Consider the following 22,746-nt stretch of genomic DNA (forward strand, 5'->3'; position numbering starts at 1 on the left):
GGAGGACAGAGAGAGGGTGAGTGGTTACAAAGAGAAAGAAAGGAAGGGATGAAAAGGAGGGAGAGAATGAATGAGAGTGAGTGAGAGAGCGCCTCCTGCAGGAGCAGGAGCAGCGACGCCCTTTGACCCTGAAATGATCCTGAAATATTCAAAGATTTAATCTGAATCTAAACCTGAGAGAAGTCCTGGTTTAATCCTGGTTCAGCCCTGGTTTAGTCTTGGTTTAGTTCTGGTTTAGTCCCTGGTTTAGTACTGGTTTAGTCCCGGTTAAATCCTGGTTTAGTCCTGGTTTAGTCCCAGTTTAGTTCTGGTTTAGTCCTGGTTTACTCTTAGATTTGTTTTGGTTTAGTCCCTGTTAAGTCCAGGTTTAGACCTGATTTAGTCCTGGTTTCGTCCCTGGTTTAGTTCTAGTTTAGTTCTGGTTTAGTCCTGATTTAATTCTGGTTTAGTCCCAGTTAAGTCCTGGTTTATTCCAGGTTTAGTTCTGGTTTAGTCCTGATTTAGTCCTATTTAAGTCCTGGTTTAGTCTTGGTTTAGACATGGTTTAGACCTGGTTTAGACCTGGTTTAGACCTGGTTTAGTCCTGGTTTATTCCTATATTCATTTTGGTTTAGTCCTGGTTTATTCCTGGTTTAGTTCTGGTTTAGTCCCGGTTTATTGCTGGTTTAGTCCCTGGTTTAGTCCTAGATTCATTTTGGTTTAGTCCTGGTTTATTCCTGGTTTAGTTCTGGTTTAGTCCCAGTTTATTGCTGGTTTAGTCCCTGGTTTAGTCCTGATTTAGTACTGGTTTAGTCCCTGGTTTAGTCCAGGTTTAGTTCTGGTTTAGTCCTGATGTAGTCCTGGTTTAGTCCTAGATTTGCTTTGGTTTAGTCCCTGATTGAGTCATGGTTTAGTCCCTGATTTAGTCCTAGTTAAGTCCTGGTTTAGTCCTGGTTTAGACCTGGTTTAGACCTGGTTTAGACCTGGTTTAGTCCTGGTTTATTCCTAGATTCATTTTGGTTTAGTCCTGGTTTATTCCTGGTTTATTTCTAGATTCATTTTGGTTTAGTCCTGATTTATTCCTGATTTAGTTCTGGTTTAGTCCTGGTTTATTCCTAGATTCATTTTGGTTTAGTCCTGGTTTAGACCTGGTTTAGACCTGGTTTAGTCCTGGTTTAGTTCTGGTTTAGTCCTGGTTTAGTTCTGGTTTAGTCCTGGTTTAGTTCTAGTGCCTCAGCAGGTGTAGGCCTACAGTGTGTCAGATGCCCTCCCACACGTGGTGCAGATCTCTGTAAATACTCAAGTATCAGAGGTCATCTGAGCAGGGACACGGACGGACGGACGGATGGAGGGAGGGGGGAGACAAAGGAGAGAGGGTGTGCGTATTTGTGTGTCAGAGAGAGAGAAGGGAGAGGTGAGAGAGGGAGAAAGACAAAGGAGAGGGAGGGGGTGAAGGAGAGAGAGGGGGAGGGTGTGTGTGTAAGAGAGACACACAAAAGAGAGAGATAAGATGAGAGGAGGATAAAGTGTGTGTGTGACAGAAGGGAAGAGAGGGAGGGATGAGGGAGAGGAAGAGAGTGGGAGAGAGGAGGGGCGAGCATGGAGGATGTGTGAGTGGGGGGAGCAAATGAGAGAGAGAGGAGGGGGTGGGGGGTGCGAGTGACACACAAAAGAGAGGGAAAGGGGGGGCCAAAGAGGAGGACAAAATGTGTGTGTGTGTGCGTGTGTGTGACACAAGGAAAGAGAGAGACAGATAAGACAATGGAGGGGGGGGGGGCAGAAAGGTAAGAGAGGGAGTGAGAGGAGGGAGTGAGAGCAGGGTAGGATACAGAAGGGAGGGATAAGAGAGGAAGATAAAGAGAGAGAGAGGGAAAGAGAGAGAGAGAAAAGGAAAGAGAGGGAGGGATAAGATAATGGGGGGGCATCGTGTGTGGGTGGTGGAAGGGGGGGGGGTAGAAGAGGTTAGACACAGACGCACAGCGGCAGCGCCCCCTGCAGGTAGAGCAGTAACAGACATGCTTTGATGACGTGTCACAAAAACAAACGGATCGGACCGAGCGGCACGAAGACATTGAAGTGATACAAGAAAAAGAAAAGAAATGTGTGTGATCTGGTCTTCATGTGTGTGATCTGGTCTTCATGTGTGTGATCTGGTCTTCATGTGTGTGATCTGGTCTTCATGTGTGCGATCTGGTCTTCATGTGTGCGATCTGGTCTTCATGTGTGCGATCTGGTCTTCATGTGTGCGATCTGGTCTTCATGTGTGTGATCTGGTCTTCATGTGTGCGATCTGGTCTTCAAGTGTGTGATCTGGTCTATATGTGTGTGATCTGGTCTTCATGTGTGCGATCTGGTCTTCATGTGTGCGATCTGGTCTTCATGTGTGCGATCTGGTCTTTATGTGTGCGATCTGGTCTTCATGTGTGTGATCTGGTCTTCATGTGTGTGATCTGGTCTTCATGTGTGTGATCTGGTCTTTATGTGTGTGATCTGGTCTTTATGTGTGTGATCTGGTCTTCATGTGTGTGATCTGGTCTTCATGTGTGTGATCTGGTCTTTATGTGTGTGATCTAAGATTCATGTCAGTCATGTGTCTCTCAGTAAAGTGATCTGTCTCTTTAAGAGATTTTAGTTTAATCAGAGCCAGACTGGACCAAACTGGACCAAACTGAACCAAACTTTGTCATGAGTTAGAGTCTAGCTGAGACTCTATGGAGTTTTGAGTACCGCTCTGTTCAGCTCATACCGTTGTTGTTGTTGTTGTTATTGTAGTAGTAGTAGTAGTAGTAATAGTAGTAGTTGTTATTGGTGCTGTTGTAGTAGTTGTTATTGTTGCTGTAGATGTTGTTTTTACAGTTGCTGTTGTAGTAGTTGTTGGTGTTGCTGCTGTAGTAGTTGCTGTTATTGTAGTGGTTCTTGGTGTTGTAGTTGTTGTAGCTGTTGCTGTAGTCGTCGTAGTTGTTGTAGGACTTGTTTTTTGTTGGTGGTGTTGTTGCTGCTGTAGTAGTTGTTGTTGTTATTGCAGTAGTTGTTGTTGCTGTAGATATTGATGTTGTAGTTGTTGTAGTAGTTGTTGTAGTATTAGTAGGTGCTGTTATTGTTGTTCATGTTATTGTAGTTGTTGTTTTTGTTATTGTAGTGGTTTTGTTGTAGCTGTTGTAGTAGTAGTTATTGCTGTAGTAGTTGTTATTGTTGCAGTTGTTTTTGTCATTGGTGTTGTAGTTGCTGTTGTTATTGTTAGTATTGTAGTAGCAGTTGTTATTGTTGTAGTTGTTATTGTAGCTGTTGTTGGTGTTCTTGTTGTAATAGTTGCTGTTATTGTCTTGTTGTAGTAGCAGCCGTTATTATTGTAGTTGTTAGTGTTGTAGCTATTGTTATTGTTTTTATTGGGTTGTAGTTGTTGCGCAGCTTTCTGTGTGAGTGGTCCATGAGCTGCCACAGGACAGCTATGACTGCAGCACTGCACTATTACATGAACACCGTCATGCAAAAAAATGTGGATAAAAATACACTGCCTGGCCAAAAAAAAAGTCACCACCAAAAAAAAGGTCACACTTTAATATTTTGTTGCTCCGCCTTTAGCTTTGATTACGTCACACATTCGCTGTGGCATTGTTTCGATTTCGCTTCTGCAATGTGACAAGATTTATTTCCATCCAGTGTTGCATTAATTTTTCACCAAGATGTTGCATTGATGATGTTAGAGTCTGACGCTGCACAAAGCTTCTCCAGCACATCCCAAAGATTCTCAATGGGGTTAAGGTCTGGACTCTGTGGTGGACAATCCATGTGTGAAAATGATGTCTCATGCTCCTGAACCACTCTAGCACAAGAGTGAAGAGCATTGTCATCTTGGAATAAGCCCGTGCCATCAGGGAAGAAAAAATCCATGATGGAATGACCTTGTCATTCAGTAGTAGGTAGTCAACTGACCTCATTCTTTAAGCACATACTTTTGCTGAACCTAGACCTGACTCGTACCTATAGGCTTGTACCTATTTACTTAGTTAAATCCAGGTGGCGACTTTTTTTTTGGCCAGGCAGTGTATATTTCAGTTATTATAGTGTAGTCCTGGTTTAGACCTGGTTTAGTCCTGATTTACTCCTGCTTTAATCCTGCTTTAGTCTTGGTTTAGTCCTGCTTTAGTACTGGTTTAGTCTTGGTTTAGACCTGGTTTAATCTTGGTTTAGTCCAGCTTTAGTCCTGGTTTAGATGTGGTTTATTCCTGGTTTAGTCCTGCGCTTAGTCCTGGTTTAGTCCTGCTTCAGTTCTGGTTTAGTCCTGATTTAGACCAGGTTAGTCCTGACTTAGTCCTTCTTTAGTCCTTGTTTAGACATGGTTTAGTCCTGGTTTAGCCTTGTCTTTGTTCTGGATTTGACCTGGTTTATACCTAGTTTAGTCCGGTTTTAGTCCTACTTTAGTCCTGGTTTAGTCCTGTTTTAGTCCTGCTTTAGTCCTGGTTTAGTCCTGTTTTAGACCTGGTTTAGTCCTGGACTAGTCCTGGTTTAGTCCTTGTTTAGATCTGCTTTCGACATGGTTTATTCCTGGTTTAATCCTGGTTTAGACCTAGTTTAGTTCTGCTTTAATCCTGGTTTATAACTGGTCTAGTGCTGGTTTAGTCCTGGTTTAGTCCTGGTTTAGCCCTGGTTTAGTTGTGGTTTAGTGCCGGTTTAGTCCTGCTTTTAGTCCTGGTTTAGTCCTGGTTTAGTCCTGGTTTAGCCCTGGTTTAGTGCCGGTTTAGTCCTGCTTTTAGTCCTGGTTTAGTCCTGGTTCAGTGCTGCTTTAGTCCCGGTTTAGTCAGTGTTAATAAATAGATTCATATTTTTCTGATAAAAGAAATAAAAAAGAAAATAAAAAACATTATTTAAAAAGTACAAAGGAATAAAAACAACAACACAGAAACAGAAGGCGCCCAACGTCTCGTCCTTAGCCCGGAAAGTGAAAAAGTATTTTCAAAGTAAAAGCTCAGTTATGATCAAGTCAAACTAACAAGTAGAGTTCCGTAGTAAATAATGTGATTCTGTTGCTGAATACGCCTGCGCACTAGAGCCATCAGAGGGCGCTGCACACACACGTTTAAAACCACGACTCTTACGGTGACGTCATGTGTACTTTTGATAATGTTTTATGTTTTTACTTTGATCGCTGCAGACTTTCTACTGGTATTTGAGTAAAAAAATTTTGAAGTAACAGAAGCCTGCTCTACCTGTAGTGACACCGAATACGTCAAAGTTTAAGAGAATTATAAGACTTCACATTTCACAAAAATTGCCACAGTTTTTATACATTTCAAATAATTTAAAGTTTACTAAAAATATTACCTTTTTTTTCTAGTTTTGTAATTCACTTTCTGGTTGGACAGGAGCAGCAGATGTGACAAACGTAGAGACAATTCCATAACTGTTACCTAGCAACCATAATGTAAACAAGGGCCCAAACCTGTCTGAATGACACAATAGTTACAAAATGAAAAATTAAAATAAATGACTTCTGGACCGAGACCCTGGAGTTTTCTGTGTTGTGTTTCTGTGTAGACGTAGGCAGAGGGATTCTGTTTTACAACTCCCAAATACTTGTGTATTTTTGTACTTTTCTGCACAAACTCAAATTTAACTTAAGTAAAACTCAGATAAATATTTAGTTCAGGTTCTATCCCCTAAACAGAGTCAGAATAAGAGACACACATGAATCTGTCAAATGCACTTTAACCACATTTACACCAAAGAATCCTAATCCTAACCTGAAGCTGTTGATGGGCTCTTATTGTGAAGGGGCGACGCAGGCTTTTATTGTGAAGCGCGTCTCCACAGAGCTCCAGGACTCAACGGGACCAGGACGAGCTCCAACCCGGACTTTACGCACCGAGCTCGGGCTGTCAGGCGCCGCTCCAGCCGGGGACACATCCAGCGGGGCGGAGGGGACTTCCACACGGACACGGGACCCACCGGAACCGCTTCTGGACCGAGACCCGCGAGTTTGACCGGGTTTGACCGGGACTCACCGGGACTGACCGAGTCGAAGGCGCAGCGGAGCCAAAAAACATGAACAAACCCCACCGGGCGCCCAGCAGCCGAGCCCTGAGCGCCGTGGAGGTCAAGAGCAAGGTGCGGATGTAAAGTTTGAACATGTTTTATACTTGTGATATGCCTTCTACGCGTAAAGGACTCGAGCGCGGGGGCTACTGTAGCGGCTAAGAAGCTAAAAAGCATCTAAACCTAAAGCTCGACTCGTGAAACAGAAAAGATCCGAGTCCAGAGATGCGCGTGCCTCTTCTGGACGTGTTTGGGCGCGTGGAAGTCTGTATTTAAGTCTGTCTTTCACTTTATATCGTGTTGTTCGTAAAGTTTGAGCTGTTATGAACCTGTCCAAAGTTCGCTTGTTGTTGGAGGCGGTGAGACTCAGAGCGCACTGTGGCACCTGTCACCCTCTTTACCGCTCCAGACCGATCCAAACCGAGTCAAACCGATCCAAACTGCTCCACATCGGGACCAAACGTGTCAGACAGATTTTAAAGTCATAATAACACGTTTTAAACCCGTTCCCCGCCCGGACCGTGTGTTTAACGGAAACAAAACCCGAGAGAGGAGCCTCAGCGCCGGGAACAGGTGTCACAGGCCCACGGTCACTTCCGCGACACGGACCGGAGCTAAGACCCGGTTCAGTCCTGGCTTAGTCGTGTTTAGACCTGGTTTAGACTTGGTTTAGACTTGGTTTAGACCTGGTTTAGTCCTGGCTTAGTCGTGTTTAGATCTGGTTTAGACCTGGTTTAGACCTGGTTTAGACTTGGTTTAGACCTGGTTTAGTCCTGGTTTAGTCCTGGCTAAGTCGTGTTTAGATCTGGTTTAGACCTGGTTTAGACCTGGTTTAGACCTGGTTTAGACTTGGTTTAGACCTGGTTTAGTCCTGGTTTAGTCCTGGCTAAGTCGTGTTTAGATCTGGTTTAGACTTGGTTTAGACCTGGTTTAGTTCTGGTTTAGTCGTGTTTAGATTTGGTTTAGACCTGGTTTAGACCTGGTTTAGACCTGGTTTAGACCTGGTTTAGTCGTGTTTTAGACATGTTTTAGACCTGGTTTAGACCTGGTTTAGACCTGGTTTAGTTCTGGTTTAGTCGTGTTTAGATTTGGTTTAGACCTGGTTTAGACTTGGTTTAGACCTGGTTTAGTCGTGTTTAGACCTGTTTTAGACCTGTTTTAGACCTGTTTTAGACCTGTTTTAGACCTGTTTTAGACCTGTTTTAGACCTGGTTTAGACCTGGTTTAGACCCGGTTTAGACCCGGTTTAGACCCGGTTTAGACCCGGTTTAGTCCTGGGTAGGGCCTCTGACTCTGTCTCTCTCTCAGTTCGGGGCAGAGTTCCGGCGGTTCTCTCTGGACCGGTCCAAACCAGGCCGTTTTGATGAGTTCTACGGGCTCTTGCAGCACGTGCACCGCATCCCCAACGTGGAGGTGGTGGTCGGATATGCCGACGTCCATGGTGACCTTCTGCCAATCAACAACGACGACAACTACCACCTCGCCATCGCCACAGCAACGCCACTGCTGCGCCTCTTTCTGCAGAGGAAAGGTCAGATGCCCTCCCATCCTCCTATATCCCTGTGTATCAGATGCCCTCCCTGTGTGTCAGATGCCCCCTGTTCATCAGATGCCCTCCCTCCCTGTGTGTCAGATACCCTCCCTGTGTGTCAGATGCCTCCCTGTGTCAGATGCCCTCCCATCTTTCTCACTGATAGAATTTATCACGTTGCTGTGTCAGACCTGTAGTTTGGGTTGTGTGTGTTGTGTTTATAGGTGGAGGTTGGGGTCGGGGGGGGTGTAAGTCTAGTGCTCGGGAGTGGGGGTGTAATCTGTAGGAGGTGGAGGGGGGCCTGAGCTGTGGCAGGCTGCTGCGTCTAAATCGCCCTGGGGCAGAGCAATGCAGAAGTTAAGCCACTTTTAGAGATTAGAGCTGAGATGCCCAGACCCCACATGGAGAGACTGCACGTTACACACAAGTTACACACAAGTTACACACAAGTTACACGCACGTTACACGCACGTTACACTCACGTTACACGCACGTTACACGCACGTTACACACACGTTACACACACATATATGAACTAGTGTGGTTAAGAATCAAAAATGCCAAACTGTCTTTCTATACTAAGGAACAGACTCGATATTCAATACCGATCCAGATTTCACAATGATAAAAACCCCTTTTTTCAGACACTGTGCTGTTCCACATTAAATGTTATACTTTATGTTCTATTCCCATGTGGCCTTATATCTGTGTAACCCCTCAGTGTCCAGTAGGTTCCATAGTGGTGTGTGTGTTTCAAAGTGGTCTATGGGTGTATAGTTGTGAAAGATACAGCTCAACATCATTCTAAAAATACCAGTTGATTTGGTTCGTAGTTAAAGCTTAAATCAACTCACTCTCGGCTGATTCCTGTCACTTGTATAAGAGGAAATACATTGATCATGTGTTTGCTGCTCATTTTTGTGCGGTTTGAAATTTTGTTTTTATTCTATTGATTTGATCAGTCAGGCAGGATTTGTACAGTACGATAGCAGAAAGAAGTGAGAGAGAGCGAGAGCTGAAGGTTTCTGAAGAAGGGAGAGAGGTGGGAGAGAGGGAGAGGAAGAGAGAGGGACAGAGAGCTGACAGTTTCTGATGAAGGGTGAAACACTGGGGAGAGAGAGAGATGGATGTTTCTGAAAGAAGTGAGCAAGAGATTGGGAGAAATTGGGAGCTGATGTTTGGTCTCATTAACCTTATGATTCACGATTTTATCATCTTTATATAAATACTCTGTTTGTACTTTTGTCTGTATAAATAGAGCTGCACCGAGCCCCTTTTTCAACTCTGATATGGATTTCGATACAATGGTTTTAAGTCTCCTCCGTTTCCCGATAACAATGATTTTCTTCTTGCCACTCTTCCATAAAGACCAGATTTGTGTAGTGCACGACTAATAGTTGTATTAATAATAATAATCCCGTGAACAGACTCCCCCACCTGAGCTGTAGATCTCTGCAGCTCTTCCAGAGTCACCATGGGCCTCCTGGCCGCATCTCTTCTTGTTTGTTCTGTAAGTTTTGGTGGACAGCCATGTCTGGGTAGGTTTGCAGTTATACCGTACTCTTTCTGGATGATGGATTGAACTGTGCTCCTTGAGATGTTCAATGCATGGGAAATCTTTTTAGATCCAAGCCGCGCTTTAAACTTTACCACAACCTTTTCTCTGACCTGTTTGGTGTGCTACTTTGACTTCTTTTTGTGGTTTGCTCCCCAAAACTCTCTGAACAAACGTCTGTGGCCTTCACAGCACAGCTGCATTTATACTGAGACAAGATTACACACAGGTGGACTCTTTTTAGTCATTAGATCAACATTCAATCAAACATTCAATTAGATCACCAATCAAAATCATCAGGCAACTTCTAAAAGCAAATGATTTTATTAAAGAAAAATGGGGTTGAATACTTTTGCATGCTGCACCTTTAAGTTTTTTATTTTTTTTAAAAGTTGGAAATCTTGTAAAATATCTCCTTCCACTTCACACTAGTGTGCCATTTTGTGTTGCTCATTCACATAAAATGCTAAGAAAATGTATTTAAATTTGTGTGGACAATATGTGAAAAATTTGATGAATACCTTTGCAAGCCACTGAATATATGTACATATACATGTACATACACACAATCTGTCAGGAGTAGGAGTACCTCACTGGAGGTGCAGCAGGAGGTGCAGTGGGAGGGGGAGGTGTTTGAGGAGCAGGTGGTGCAGATTTAATCCACAGACAGGGGGAGCTCTTAAAGATCATCTCAGGATAAACACAATTCCCATCATGCTCTGCTGCTGCTTTTAAGGACCAAACCTGTCTCCGGTCTCAATTCATCCTATCTCCTTGTCTCCGCGTCACCTTGTCTTTTTGTCTCCTTGTCTCTCCTGCGTCGTGTCGTCCTCCTGCAGCACATTCTCTGGTTTCATATTTGAGTTTTTAAAATGTCTGACCTCCTGCTCGTTTATTATTGAACCCGAATTGAACCCAGAGTCAGAGTCTTTGAGTCAGAGTATTTGAGTCCTGGTCCTAGAGGGAGGAGCCTGTTTTTCATGTGTTTAAATAAAGAAATAAAAGTCAAAAACAAAAAAAGAGTGTGTCATCACTAGAGATAGACTGGTGTTTTGTTTTTTTTTCATGCTCAACATTAATTGTTTAGAATCAGAGAAATGGATAAGCTCCACCCACATCTCTGTCAGAGTTACATTATTTTCCATTTTTATTTTTTCCATTTTTATTTAAATTCCCTCTAAACTCTCCCAGGGCCTAGGGACGCACCGATACCACTTTGTCCAAAACAAGTACTTCACTTTGAGGACTCGCCAGTACCAGATATTATTTTTACAGGGTTTGATTATAGCAGCAAATCAAATTCATCAGGATTTTTAAAATACTTCAATACTTTTTTGAGGCTGTTTTAAATTTCTCCTTTGGGATAATTCCAGTAAAATCTATTTAGATAAGCTCCTGGCTTTAATAGTTTCACTTCATCTTTGCTGACTGTTAGCATAACAGTGAGTGTTGTCTTTTGCCAAGGTCACACTTTGACCAATATGGACATGCTGTACCTCTTTTAAAGAATCTGCTGTATCCAGGTGCTATAAGTGTTTGTCAGCTACAAGTCCCAATGCATGTACAAGCAAATACCCACCAGTGCCACTTAGTAATGTTGGCGTGCTACTATCGTAAACCCAAGCACTGTGCTGATATCTGTTGTGAACTATAAAAACTTATTTGTACTGTTTATGTGACACACATGTGATTGAAGAACAGCTGAATGTGTACAACAGTGAATGTGTTTCTTTAAGGTCAGAGCCGCACGGGTCAGAGCCGCACGGGTCAGAGCCGCACGGGTCAGAGCTGCTCAAAGCCTCAAATAAGACTCTCTCTCTTTGCTCACCCATGTAGTCGGCCTGTGATGGCCTGTGTTAGCCTGTGTTAGCCTGTGTTAGCCTGTGTTAGCTCTGCTCCTGTTGTGTCTGTGCTGTTATATAAAGAGCACATTGTGTCGATCTGTGCTAACTGTCCGCACGACATTAGTATTGTCCATTTACACTCAGACCTCAGACCTGCTGTTTACACTCCAGATCAAACCAAGAATATTAATATGATACACAGGGAGGGCATCTGACACACATGTCCTCTGATTTGTTGCAGAGGAAATGAGGAGACTCTTTCCTCATGTTGATATATAAATGAACTGTCCTGAGTGTGTATTTTAACAGTAGTTTTGCAGTAGTAGTTGTCCAAAGTACACACTGTGTAGTTTCACACTGTGTAGTTTCACACCGTGTAGTTTCACACCGTGTAGTTTCACACCGTGTAGTTTCACACTGTGTAGTTTCACACCGTGTAGTTTCACACCGTGTAGGTTCACACCGTGTAGTTTCACACTGTGTAGTTTCACACTGTGTAGTTTCACACCGTGTAGTTTCACACCGTGTAGTTTCACACCGTGTAGTTTCACACCGTGTAGTTTCACACCGTGTAGTTTCACACCGTGTAGTTTCACACCGTGTAGTTTCACACTGTCAAATTCCAGTGAAACCTCAGGACCTGGACATGATTATATAAACTCTCAATGGACCAAAGACCTGTGCTGCCCAGTGATTGGTTGGCTAATAAGGGGGGCGTGGCCAAAGCTATCAAAACTATTCTGTATCTCTCAAGGCTAAACCTGCAGGGGGCGCTCATGCAAAAAGTACCATTTATGCAAGTACTGCAAATACTACAAAATATTTTCATAAATACAGATTAAACTTGTGAATCGTAAGTTTAATGCGACTTTACAAATAATACAAAGCTTTAACTCACTCCTGCATTTGACCCATCCTTCAGTGTCTCTGGGTTAAACCTGCACTTGGCCCAACCTTCATTGTCTCTTGGTTAAACCTGCATTTGACCCATCCTTCAGTGGGTCACTCGTTGCTGTAGTTGGATGGTGCAGTTTTCTTTTACATGAACAAACAGGAGACGCAGACGCCATGTTGAATCCTCATTCATCAGCTCCCGCTCCTCCCTCTCTCTCTCTCTCTCTCCCCCCCTTTCTCTGTGTCCCCCTCATATCTTTCTCTCCTCCATCCTTCCTTTCACCCTTTTTCCTCACACAATATCTCTCCTCTGTCTCTTTTCCATGTCTTTCTTTACTTCTTTCTCCTATCTTCCTCCCTACTTTGGGCCTCAGCATTCCTCAATTACTACCACTATTACTTCTCTCTCTTTCTCTCTTTCATTCACACACGCCCTTCATCTCTAATTACATGCCAATGCCTAAACAATGCCTCCTCCATTCTCCTCTGAACCAGGGACTGAACCAGGACTAAAGCAGGCCCAAACCAGGACTAAACCAGGACTAAAACCAGGTCTGAACCAGTGTCAGATTACAGAAGGATGTGAGGATCAGTAGAACACTGATTTTTCTCCTGTGTCCGGTGTAAAATCGATACAGCTCTGTGTGAACATGACACAAGGAGGGAGATAGAGGAGAGGAGGGGAAGGAGAGAGGGAGCAGAGGGGAGAGAGAGGGAGCAGAGGGGAGAGAGAGGGAGCAGAGGGGAGAGAGAGGGAGCAGAGGGGAGAGAGAGAGAAGAGAGAGAGGGAGAGGAGGAGGGGGGAGAAGAAGAGAGGAGAGAGAGGAGAGAGAGGGGTGTAGTAGAGCTGGAATGTGTCTGGCTGTGATCAGGTTTATGATGTAGATTACTCTGGACACAGTGCACCTCCTCTCTCTCTCTCTCTCTCTCTCTCTCTCTCTCTCTCTCTCTCTCTCTCTCTCTCTCTCTCATATCATGAACAGTTTTTCTGTTTCTAGGATGTGTTTTTGGTTTGATTTCAGCTATCTGTGTGCGTGTATATATTATGTGTGTGTGTTTTTTACCTGTTTTTTTTTCTGAGGTGGTGAATTCTTCATTAATTAAATTCCTTCGTTATCAACACAGTCTTTTATCTGTTTGTTTGGTTTGGAGCTGGTGTGTGATTGGCTGTTCCTTTAAGCACGCTCAGACATGCCGCTGAAGCTACAGCTACTGTGATCCGCATTCTAAAAAAAAATCGGTTATGGTTAATGTCTCCTCTGCATTTGACCCATCCTTCAGTGTGTCTGGGTCAGACCTGCATTTGACCCATCCTTCAGTGTGTCTGGGTCAGACCTGCATTTGACCCATCCTTCAGTGTCTCTGGGTCAGACCTGTCAGCAAACTTGTTGTGAGCAGAAAGTGTTCAGTTGCCATGGTGACTGCGAGCGGACGTTTCATAGATCTGATAATGACACTCTGTGGATTCTCTGATTAAAGAGAAAAGACCAGATTCTCTGCTCTGTCTGCAGAGGTATGACTATAAGAAAGAGAGAGAAGAGGGGGAGAAGAGAGGGGAGGGGTGTTAGGACTGAGGAGGAGAGGGGGAGGAGTGAAGGAAGAGGGGGAGATGATAGAGGAATGAAGGAAGAGAGGAAGATGATGGAGGAGTGGAGGAGGAGGTTCATTTTTCTGCTGTCGTCTTTTTATAGAATTAAATTAACTCATTTCTAACATTAGTCACATTCATCTTCCGAGACCGGGGCCCGAGACCGGGGCCCGAGACCGGGGCCCGAGACCGGGGCCCGAGACCGGGGCCCGAGACCGGGGCCCGAGACCGGGGCCCGAGACCGGGGCCCGAGACCGGGGCCCGAGACCGGGACTCTCTCACTCGCTCACTCACTTACTCTCCTTTTCTCACTTCTTCCTCTTTCTCTTCTCTATCAGGGTGTTGTCACCTCCCTCTCTCTCTCTCTCTCTGTTCTCTCTTGCTCTCTTTTTCTCTCTATCAGGGCGTTGTGTCTGAGGAATGTGACGTCTCCAGGAATAGAACCTTCTGGACTTCGCCCCGTCCAAAGGTTCAGTATGTGTGTGTGTATGTGTAGTCTTTAGTCATGTTGTGGTTGTCACGGTGACGTCTGACATGGATCATATGCAGATGTACAGATGACCTGGAGAGTGTCGTGTTCTCTGTTGTCACTTCAACACACAAACGAGGAAGTGCAGAGGGTCATCCAGTTTGTGTACCTGTGTGTACCTGTGTACCTGTGGGTACCTGTGTACCTGTGGGTACCTGTGTGTGAACCTGTGTATATACATGTGTGTTTACATGTGTGCGTACATGTGTGGGGACCTGCCTCTTATGGGAAAAACGTCAGTTCCATGATGTAACTCTTTATCAGCTCAACAGCCTGGTTTAACTTGCAGAAGTTTGTGCTTCTCTAAACTGTGTCACAAACAGAACTACGGAGACAGAGAAGTGACAAAAAGACGAACTCAAAACAACAGTCTCATTAACCGTAGATTTGATGAAATGACGTTCAGAGCCTTAAACAGATGGCTCCAGTGCAGACGGCATCAGTGCAGAGGGGTCAGGGGTCAAAGGGAAAGACTAGAATCAAACACCCTATTTTTACAGGGTTTGATTATAGCAGTAAATCAAATTTATTTCATAGGATTTGTTTATCTTAAATACTTATTTGAGGCTGTTTTAAATTTATCCTGAAATCTCTGTAGTTCGGGATAATTCCAGTATAATTTATGTAGATAAGCTTCTGGCTTTAATATTTACACTTCGTCTTTGCAGACTGCGCTCCACGCTAACTACTAACGAGCCACTGTTAGCAGTGAGTGTTGTCTTTTACCACAGCCACACTTTGACCCACTGTATTAAGTCACTACATGTGTTTGCCAGTTGCAAGTCCCAATGCATGTACAAGCAAATACTCAACAGTGCCACTTACCAACACATGCACTGCGCTGATATTTGCTGTGAACTATAAAAACTTTAGTCTTAAATATTTGTATATAAATATTAGTCTTAAATATTTGTAAATATTTGTATATTTGTGACAGTCACATATTCATGTGACTGTCACATGTGATTAAAGATGAGCTGAATGTAGAGAACAGTGAATGTGTTTCTTTAAGGTCAGAGCTGCAGAGCCACACAGGTCAGAGCCTCTCAGAGCGTGAAAGTAAGACACAGTACAGTTAGCAGCCAATAGCAGTATCGGTATCGGGGCATCTCACTTTTCCACCTTCAAGGCTTTACGTCAAGGAACCACTCAGCTATTCACATGCACATTCATAAAGAAATCATACCTTGATTTAGGGACAAAATAGTTAAATAAAATCCCCAGAGTCATGTAGTGCGGGTTAATATGAACATTTTAAGACCAAAATGACAAGTCTGACAGCAGCAGTTACAGAGAGAGGGGACACAGGTTTTACACAAAGTGAATTGAAGCCAGAGTTGATGGAGTTGAAGCGCCCGTGCTCACTTCCTGTTTGGAACGTGGCGGCTAGCAGGTTAGCTATGTCCATGTATATATAACAGTTTATGCTAGCAGGTTAGCTATGTCCATTTATATATACGGTCTATGGTATAAACCCGGGATCACTCACATCTGTATAAAACTTGTTTCTATTTTCAGAGCGTCTCTGTTGAGTTTATTTTCAGCCTGTTCAGATCTAAAAATATCTGCGTCTCGTCCTGAGCCATTCATTTTGTGTTTGTTTTGAAGCAGATTTCAGTTTCAGAGTGACTTAAACTGAATCTGACTTTTAAATCAGGGTGAGATTTTGAGCACAGGACTCTGATCTCTAAAGAAAGTCACCTCAAAGGAAAGTGGTACACATACTTTCTCAGTCTCCTCTTGGTTTTGGGCTTTGTCGGTAGAGCACCACATATGCAATATGCATTTGAATCGTTTGAACCAAAGAGGACAGAAACAGAGATGATATCGACACTGTTTGTGACGTGGGCTAGAGCCGGGCCTCTGTTCGTGACATGGGCCAGCGCCAGGCCTCTGTTTGTGGCGTGGGCCAGAGCCTAGCCCTCTGTTCACGAGCCTCTCGGGTCTGTTTACACTTGTACTTTTGGTCCTGGTTTGGACCCACTTTAGTCCTGGTCTAGTCTTGGTTTAATCCTAGTCCAATCCTGGTCTGGTCCTGGTTTAGTCAATGGTCTAGTCCTGGTCCAGTCACAGTATTAATGTGCTAATTGTTTCTTAAATCAATTGGTAAGAATGTCCAGTGTTTTTCTCTCAGGTTAAAGTTAACCTCCTCTAAAAGAGTCTGCTTCCCCTGAGCGTGCACGCATCGCTATGATTGGTCAGTCTGCTTCCTCTGAGCGTGATTGGTCAGTCTGCTTACTTTGGGCATGCACGCTTCACTCTGATTGGTCCTCTGAGCTTGTACGTGTTGCTCTTATTGGTCAGTAAGCTTCCTCTGAGCATGATTGGTCAATCTGTTTCCTCTGATCATGTGTGCATTGCTCTGATTGGTTAGTCTGCTTCCTGAGCGTCCATGTTGGTCCATGTTTTAAAGAGACAGTAAATGGTACATTCAGAAGACTCGTGTTAATATGAATTTATGCAAAATGACAAACGCGCAAGGTTGTGTTTCTATCAGAGACACAGCTCTGCTTGTGCACACTCCACGTGCACACTCCACGTGCATACTCCTCGTGCACACTCCTTATGCACAATCCTCTTGTGAGCAGTTCTCTCCTGCTCTTTCTTCTCTCTTTCTCTCTGTGTGTTTCTCCCTCTTCTTTCTCCTCTCCTCCCTCTCTCCTCTCCTCTGTCTCTTCATAGTTTGAAAGGACAGTGTTGTATCCTCAGGGTGACTCTCTCACTCTCTCTTTCTCTCTCTCCCTCTCCTTCTCTCTCTCTCCCTCTCCTCTCCTCCATCTCTTCTCAGGACAGTGTTGTGTCCTCAGGGCAACTCTCACAGAAAGGCTCCAGTGCATCGTCCTCAAACAGAAATGGAAAACCACAGAATAATGTTTTTATTTCCAAATCTAAAACATAAAATGAGTCGAGTGTGAACATAAAGTGTGTGTTGAGTGTGAACATAAAGTGTGTGTTGAGTGTGAACATAAAGTGTGTGTTGAGTGTGAACATAAAGTGTGTGTTGAGTGTGAACATAAAGTGTGTCGAGTCTAAACCTCTGGCTCCATCTCACTCAACTGTTTCCTTGTCGCTGAAGATATTTTTAGCTTCAGGAGAACTACACTTCCTGTTGGATCGAATCAGCCCCGACCTGCTTCATAAACCAGTGTGTGTGTCTGTGTGTGTGCTCTATAGATGAACATAACACATTTTAAATCTCAATATTCATCTAAAACTACTTAATAAAAGAAATGTTGCAGCAGGCGTGTATGTTGCAGTGGACACGTATATCACAGTGGGCGTGTACTGGTGGAGATTACACGGAGGTAGATCAGCAAAATGGCATCTTGAAAATAGTCGATTAAAGATTACTCAAACATGAGTTACTCCAATTACAACTTCAGAGGCTCAATGAGAAGAAATGACAAGAACATGGTTAAAGATCTGAACATAACAGTTTCAACAGCGCTGATTTAAAGCTACACTGTGGAACATGGTTAAAAGTTTGAACAGGGGATTTAAATCAATTAACTTTAAACAATAAATAATGAAAACAATATTTTTAATATATTGATCTAATAAATACATGATACTGTCTCTCTCTTCCCTCTCTTCTCTTTCTCTTCTGACTCTTTTCCCTCTCTTCTTCTCTTCCCTCTTTTCTCTCTCCCCCCTCTTCCTTCTCTTCCTCTTTCCTTCTCTTCCCTCTCTTTCTGTCTCTTCCCTCTCTTCTTATCTTCTCTCTCCTTCTCTTCCCTCTCTTCTGTTGTCTGTGTCTCTTCTTGTTTTGTCTTGTCTTCTTGTGTCTCTTCTCTTCCTCTCTTCTTCTCTTCCCTCTCTTCTGTTGTCTGTGTCTCTTCTTGTTTCGTCTTGTCTGCTTGTGTTGTGTAAAAGCCTTTTGAACAGTGAGTCTGATTGTTCTTCACCTGCCGCTGTCACATGCACGCCCCTCCGCTGCATGTGCATGAGAGCTGCGTACACGGGAGCGGCCTTCATGTGCACGCTCACTGTTAAAACATAACTTTATTAACTCCGTTCTGGAACAGAGAGAGAAAGAAGAGATCTTAAAACACGACTGTCAAAGACAACAAACGTGTGTTTTCCTCTGGACGAGCTGCGGCCGTTTGTTTCATATTTAAAATGTCTCCCCTTAGAGCCGGCCAGAGGTACTTACAATTTGAAACCACATTTACAAACATGCGACTAATGTGAATAACTTAACACACACGGACAGAGCTCTGCAGGGGGCGCTGTAATGATGAAATATCAAACTTAACACACAGCTTTGCAGGGGGCACCGTCACTATACTGAAATATCAAACTTTTAACACTCCAAAAACTCTTTGTCTTTTAAATGTCTTAAAAATCTTTTCTTTCTCTCTCTCTCTCTCTCTCTCTCTCTCTCTCTCTCTCTCTCTCTCACACACACTCGCTCTCTCGTATACCTCTTTTTCTGTCTTTTAAATAATTCTTTTCTTCTCCCTCTCACTTGTGTACCTTTCTTTCTCTTTAAATCTCTTTTCCTCTCTCTTGTATACCTCTCTTTCTGTCTTTTAAATCTCTTTTTCACTCTCTCTCTCTCTCTTTAATACCTCTCGTTTGTTTAAATACTGTATCTCTCTTTTCATCTTATTCTCTGTCTTGTGTACCTCTCTTTCTCTTTAAAATGTTTCTTTTCTTCTCTCTCTCGTATACCTTTCTCTCATTTAATCTCATTTAAATACCTCTTTTCTTCCTTCTGTCTCTTTCTCTCTTTTAAATATCTCTTTCCTTCTCTCTCTCTTCTCTCTCTCTATCTTTCTATCATTTAAACATCTCTTTTCTTTCTCCTGTCTTGTATACCTCTCTTTCTCTCTTTTAAATATCTTTCTTCTCTCTCGTATACCTCTCTCTCTCATTTAAATATCTCCCTTTTCTTCTGTTGCTCTTGTATACCTCTTTCTCTTTTAAATATCTCTCTTCTCTCTCTTGTATACCTCTCTCTTTCTCTCTTTTAAATATCTCTCTTTTCTTCACTCTCTCAGAGGATTCGGACTACTCTGCGTTCGGCTCTGACCCTCTGAACCGTAAGAAGAACCCGGTTCTGTCGGCGGTTCTCCTTCGTCCAGACTCTCACCGTAAGAAGCCTCCTGTGGTCATCAGCCTCCCTCGAGACTTCAGACCGGTCTCCTCCATCATCGATGTGGACATCCTCCCTGAGAGCCACCGCCGCGTCCGTCTGTACAAACACGGTCAGGAGAAACCACTGGGCTTCTACATCAGGGACGGCTCCAGCGTCAGAGTCACCGCCCAGGGCCTTGAGAAGGTCCCCGGAATCTTCATCTCCAGAATGGTCCCCGGAGGACTGGCCGAGAGCACCGGCCTGCTGGCAGTCAACGACGAGGTGCTGGAGGTGAACGGCATCGAAGTCGGAGGAAAGAGCCTCGATCAGGTCTGTGTGTGTAAGAGCCTCGATCAGGTGTGTGTGTGTGTAAGAGCCTCGATCAGGTGTGTGTGTGTAAGAGCCTCGATCAGGTGTGCGCGTGTAAGAGCCTCGATCAGGTGTGTGTGTGTAAGAGCCTCGATCAGGTGTGTGTGTGTGTTAGAGCCTCGATCAGGTGTGTGTGTGTGTAAGAGCCTCGATCAGGTGTGTGTGTGTAAGAGCCTCGATCAGGTGTGCGCGTGTAAGAGCCTCGATCAGGTGTGTGTGTGTAAGAGCCTCGATCAGGTGTGTGTGTGTGTTAGAGCCTCGATCAGGTGTGTGTCTGTGTAAGAGCCTCGATCAGGTGTGTGTGTGTGTTAGAGCCTCGATCAGGTGTGTGTCTGTGTGTAAGAGCCTCGATCAGGTGTGAGTATAAGTACGAGCCTCGATCAGGTGTGAGTATAAGTACGAGCCTCGATCAGGTGTGCGTGTGTAATAGCCTCGATCAGGTGTGTGTGTGTGTGTGTGTGTACGAGCCTCGATCAGGTGTGCGTGTGTAAGAGCCTCGATCAGGTGTGTGTGTGTAAGAGCCTCGATCAGGTGTGAGTATAAGTACGAGCCTTGATCAGGTGTGTGTGTGTACGAGCCTCGATCAGGTGTGTGTGTGTAAGAGCCTCGATGGGGTGGGGGTGTGTGTGTGTGTGTGTGTGTAAGAGCCTCGATGGGGTGGGGGTGTGTGTGTGTGTGTGTGTACGAGCCTCGATCTGGTGTGAGTATAAGTACGAGCCTCGATCAGGTGTGTGTATAAGTGCCTTTATCAGGTGTGTGTCTGTGTGTAAGAGCCTCGATCAGGTGTGTGTGTGTAAGAGCCTCGATCAGGTGTGTGTCTGTGTGTAAGAGCCTCGATCAGGTGTGTGTCTGTGTGTAAGAGCCTCGATCAGGTGTGTGTGTGTAAGAGCCTCGATCAGGTGTGTGTGTGTAAGAGCCTCGATCAGGTGTGTGTGTGTAAGAGCCTCAATCAGGTGTGTGTCTGTGTGTAAGAGCCTCGATCAGGTATGAGTATAAGTACGAGCCTCGATCAGGTCTGTTTTTATTGATACTTTGCAGTGACATCATGCTGGGGGTGCTCTCTATGTATGTCTATGGCAGAATTCTCAGCAGTTACTGTGGAGACAAGTTGCACACACTTACGTCTGTTTCTGTTTAAACAGGTCACAGACATGATGATCGCCAACAGCCATAACCTGATCATCACAGTGAAACCAGCCAATCAGAGGAACAACGTGGTGCGGAGCCGAGAGGCTGGGGCAGCGTCCGGGAGCTCGGGGCGGTCCTCCGACAGTGGCGCCAGTTTCTACGGTTACGGCGGCGGATACAGCAGCTTAGGGGTCAACTCTGGCCCCGCCCACATCATACAGAACTTCCCTGTGGGGGAGCTAGAGAGTGACGAGGAGGAGGACGTGGTGATCGAGGCCGGAGCGGAGCAAGAACCAAACGTCCCGAGATACGAGCCGCACCTGAACCTGCGACGTGACCCCGTGACCTCTGCGACCTCTGATCCTGCCATCTCTCACCCTTCTGCTTGGGCCATCTCCTCCCCTGCCACCTCCAATGGGACCCTGACCTCCAGCGCTAGCCTGGGCAGTTTAACCACAGCGGCGGCTAACGGCTCCTCTTCCCACAGAGCACGAGAGAGGCGGAGCTTGGAGGAGGATGGGACAGTGATCACGCTCTGAGACTCTGGACCAAAACAAGTATGCAACAAAACATCTGGACCGAACATCTGCAACAAACATCTGGAACAAACATCTGCAATGAACATCTGTCAGTAACATCTGTAAGATCTGATCTGAGCAGTTTCACTTTAGGTCATAGACTGAAGTGTGATGTCACCCCCAGCGCCAAATGAAGCTCTGGCTATAATGGAGCAGTGGATAATCTGGAAGAGGGATGTAATAACCGAATATGGTGATATTGTGTCGTCAAAAATCTCCCAATAATATCAACGGCTTTCAGAACGTGTCGAATAAGTTTCTTTGATTAAATTCAGATTAAAAAAAACCTACATAGACCATGATCCTTTGCTTTCGTCAGTGCAGACTAGATGAAGACATTAAGAACTTTTTAATCTTAGTTTTTGGGGTTTATAAATGAACCCCACCCAATTTTTTAAGTTATAAAACAACCAAAGCCTTGTCAAGGCATTTTAAAAATAAACAGATTCACAATTTTATTGTTTCCACAAAACATCATGATAAAGATGGTGCTGTGAGACATCTGTGTCTTTACATCTGATCAGGAGCAAGGGAGAAGAAGGTAACGCCCTGCCCCAGTCGATGGAGCCGTGCCACGCCCACACTAATGTCCTGTTTGTAGCGTGGCAGTTAGCGTATTAGCGTGTTAGCTATGTCCTCTTATATACAGTCTGTGGTTTTTACGTTTGTTTAGGTCTGAGCTGCTGTTTCTTAAAGTGACATTCCTCTCTGTAGCAGACTTGCCTTATTTCAACTTAAATCATGCTGAACAGTTTAAAACATTTAAAAAAGTCAAACTAGATGATAAAACCAGTCCACAAACAGTAGCCAGAAAATGAAATAAATGTACAAACTGCTCAGATACAGACAGAGAGTTCTGACAGAGACACAGAGCAGCGGGAGTGACGGGTTTATCAGGGATCATTCTCACAAACTTGTTTTATTTTGTATTTTTTAACAATGGGAAAATTGAAAAGCAGATTTACTTTGACCTCCACAGCACTGTCATGCATTTCATATATACACACTAGACATCCCTGTGTGTCAGATGCCCTCCCATCCTCCCGCTGTGTGTCAGATACCCTCCCCTCCTCTTATACTCTCACTTTGAGCATTTGCAATAACTGTGTGACCTTTTAAAAAATCCAGGTCCAGTTTTGGTCCTGACATTTTATCTCGATTCACTGAACGTTTTAATCATGTTTTGTTTCTTTACTGTAAAAGTTTGATATATTTTTATAGTGTTGATTTTTGGACCACTTCAGTTTGAACCTTAAACTGCACAATGTTTTCAGACAGAGCAATGTGCAGCTGTGCCTGTGGCTGCGACTGTGACTGAGCTCAAATCACAAATGTGAACGCGATTCTGACTTTTATTTTCCATTTTATACTTTTTGTTTTCAAGTTTGTTGGACCAGTGTAATAATAATAATAATAATAATAATTGTATTCTGTTGAATGAAAAGTGATACAGCACTGGTTTTCTGTTAAAAGTTGTTGGTCTAGCCCTTGTTTAGTCCTGGTCTAGTCTGGGTCTAGTCCTTGGTCTTGTTTGCCATTAGTTTGTTGAGGAATGTGTTCAGGTCAGATTAATAATTGACTTCATGAAGCTGGAAAAGTTTTTATTGAAAAAGACACAAGGTGTTTGTTGGAATATAT

The 22,746-nt window shown here is 44.1% G+C and overlaps 1 protein-coding gene across 1 annotated transcript; it reads left to right on the top strand.

Annotated features, from left to right (window-relative positions):
• The first annotated feature begins 5,789 nt into the window (after positions 1–5,789).
• Positions 5,790–22,746, top strand: pard6b (par-6 partitioning defective 6 homolog beta (C. elegans)). The gene is made up of 4 exons (XM_033970354.2): positions 5,790–6,084; positions 7,321–7,543; positions 18,957–19,363; positions 20,545–22,746. The coding sequence occupies exons 1-4, from the start codon at positions 6,022–6,024 to the stop codon at positions 21,067–21,069; spliced, it is 1,218 nt and encodes a 405-aa protein (XP_033826245.1). The 5' UTR covers positions 5,790–6,021; the 3' UTR covers positions 21,070–22,746.

Source organism: Periophthalmus magnuspinnatus, chromosome 7, assembly GCF_009829125.3.
Source record: "Periophthalmus magnuspinnatus isolate fPerMag1 chromosome 7, fPerMag1.2.pri, whole genome shotgun sequence".
NCBI classification, from domain to species: domain Eukaryota; kingdom Metazoa; phylum Chordata; class Actinopteri; order Gobiiformes; family Gobiidae; genus Periophthalmus; species Periophthalmus magnuspinnatus.

What these genes read in the sequence shown, in the direction of transcription:
- pard6b (XM_033970354.2), top strand. Translation starts at nt 6,022, where the DNA reads ATGAACAAACCCCACCGGGCGCCCAGCAGCCGAGCCCTGAGCGCCGTG. An exon ending in CCGTGGAGGTCAAGAGCAAG is followed by an intron (nt 6,085 to 7,320) that starts GTGCGGATGTAA and finishes TCTCTCTCTCAG; the next exon opens with TTCGGGGCAGAGTTCCGGCG. An exon ending in GAGGAAAGAGCCTCGATCAG is followed by an intron (nt 19,364 to 20,544) that starts GTCTGTGTGTGT and finishes CTGTTTAAACAG; the next exon opens with GTCACAGACATGATGATCGC.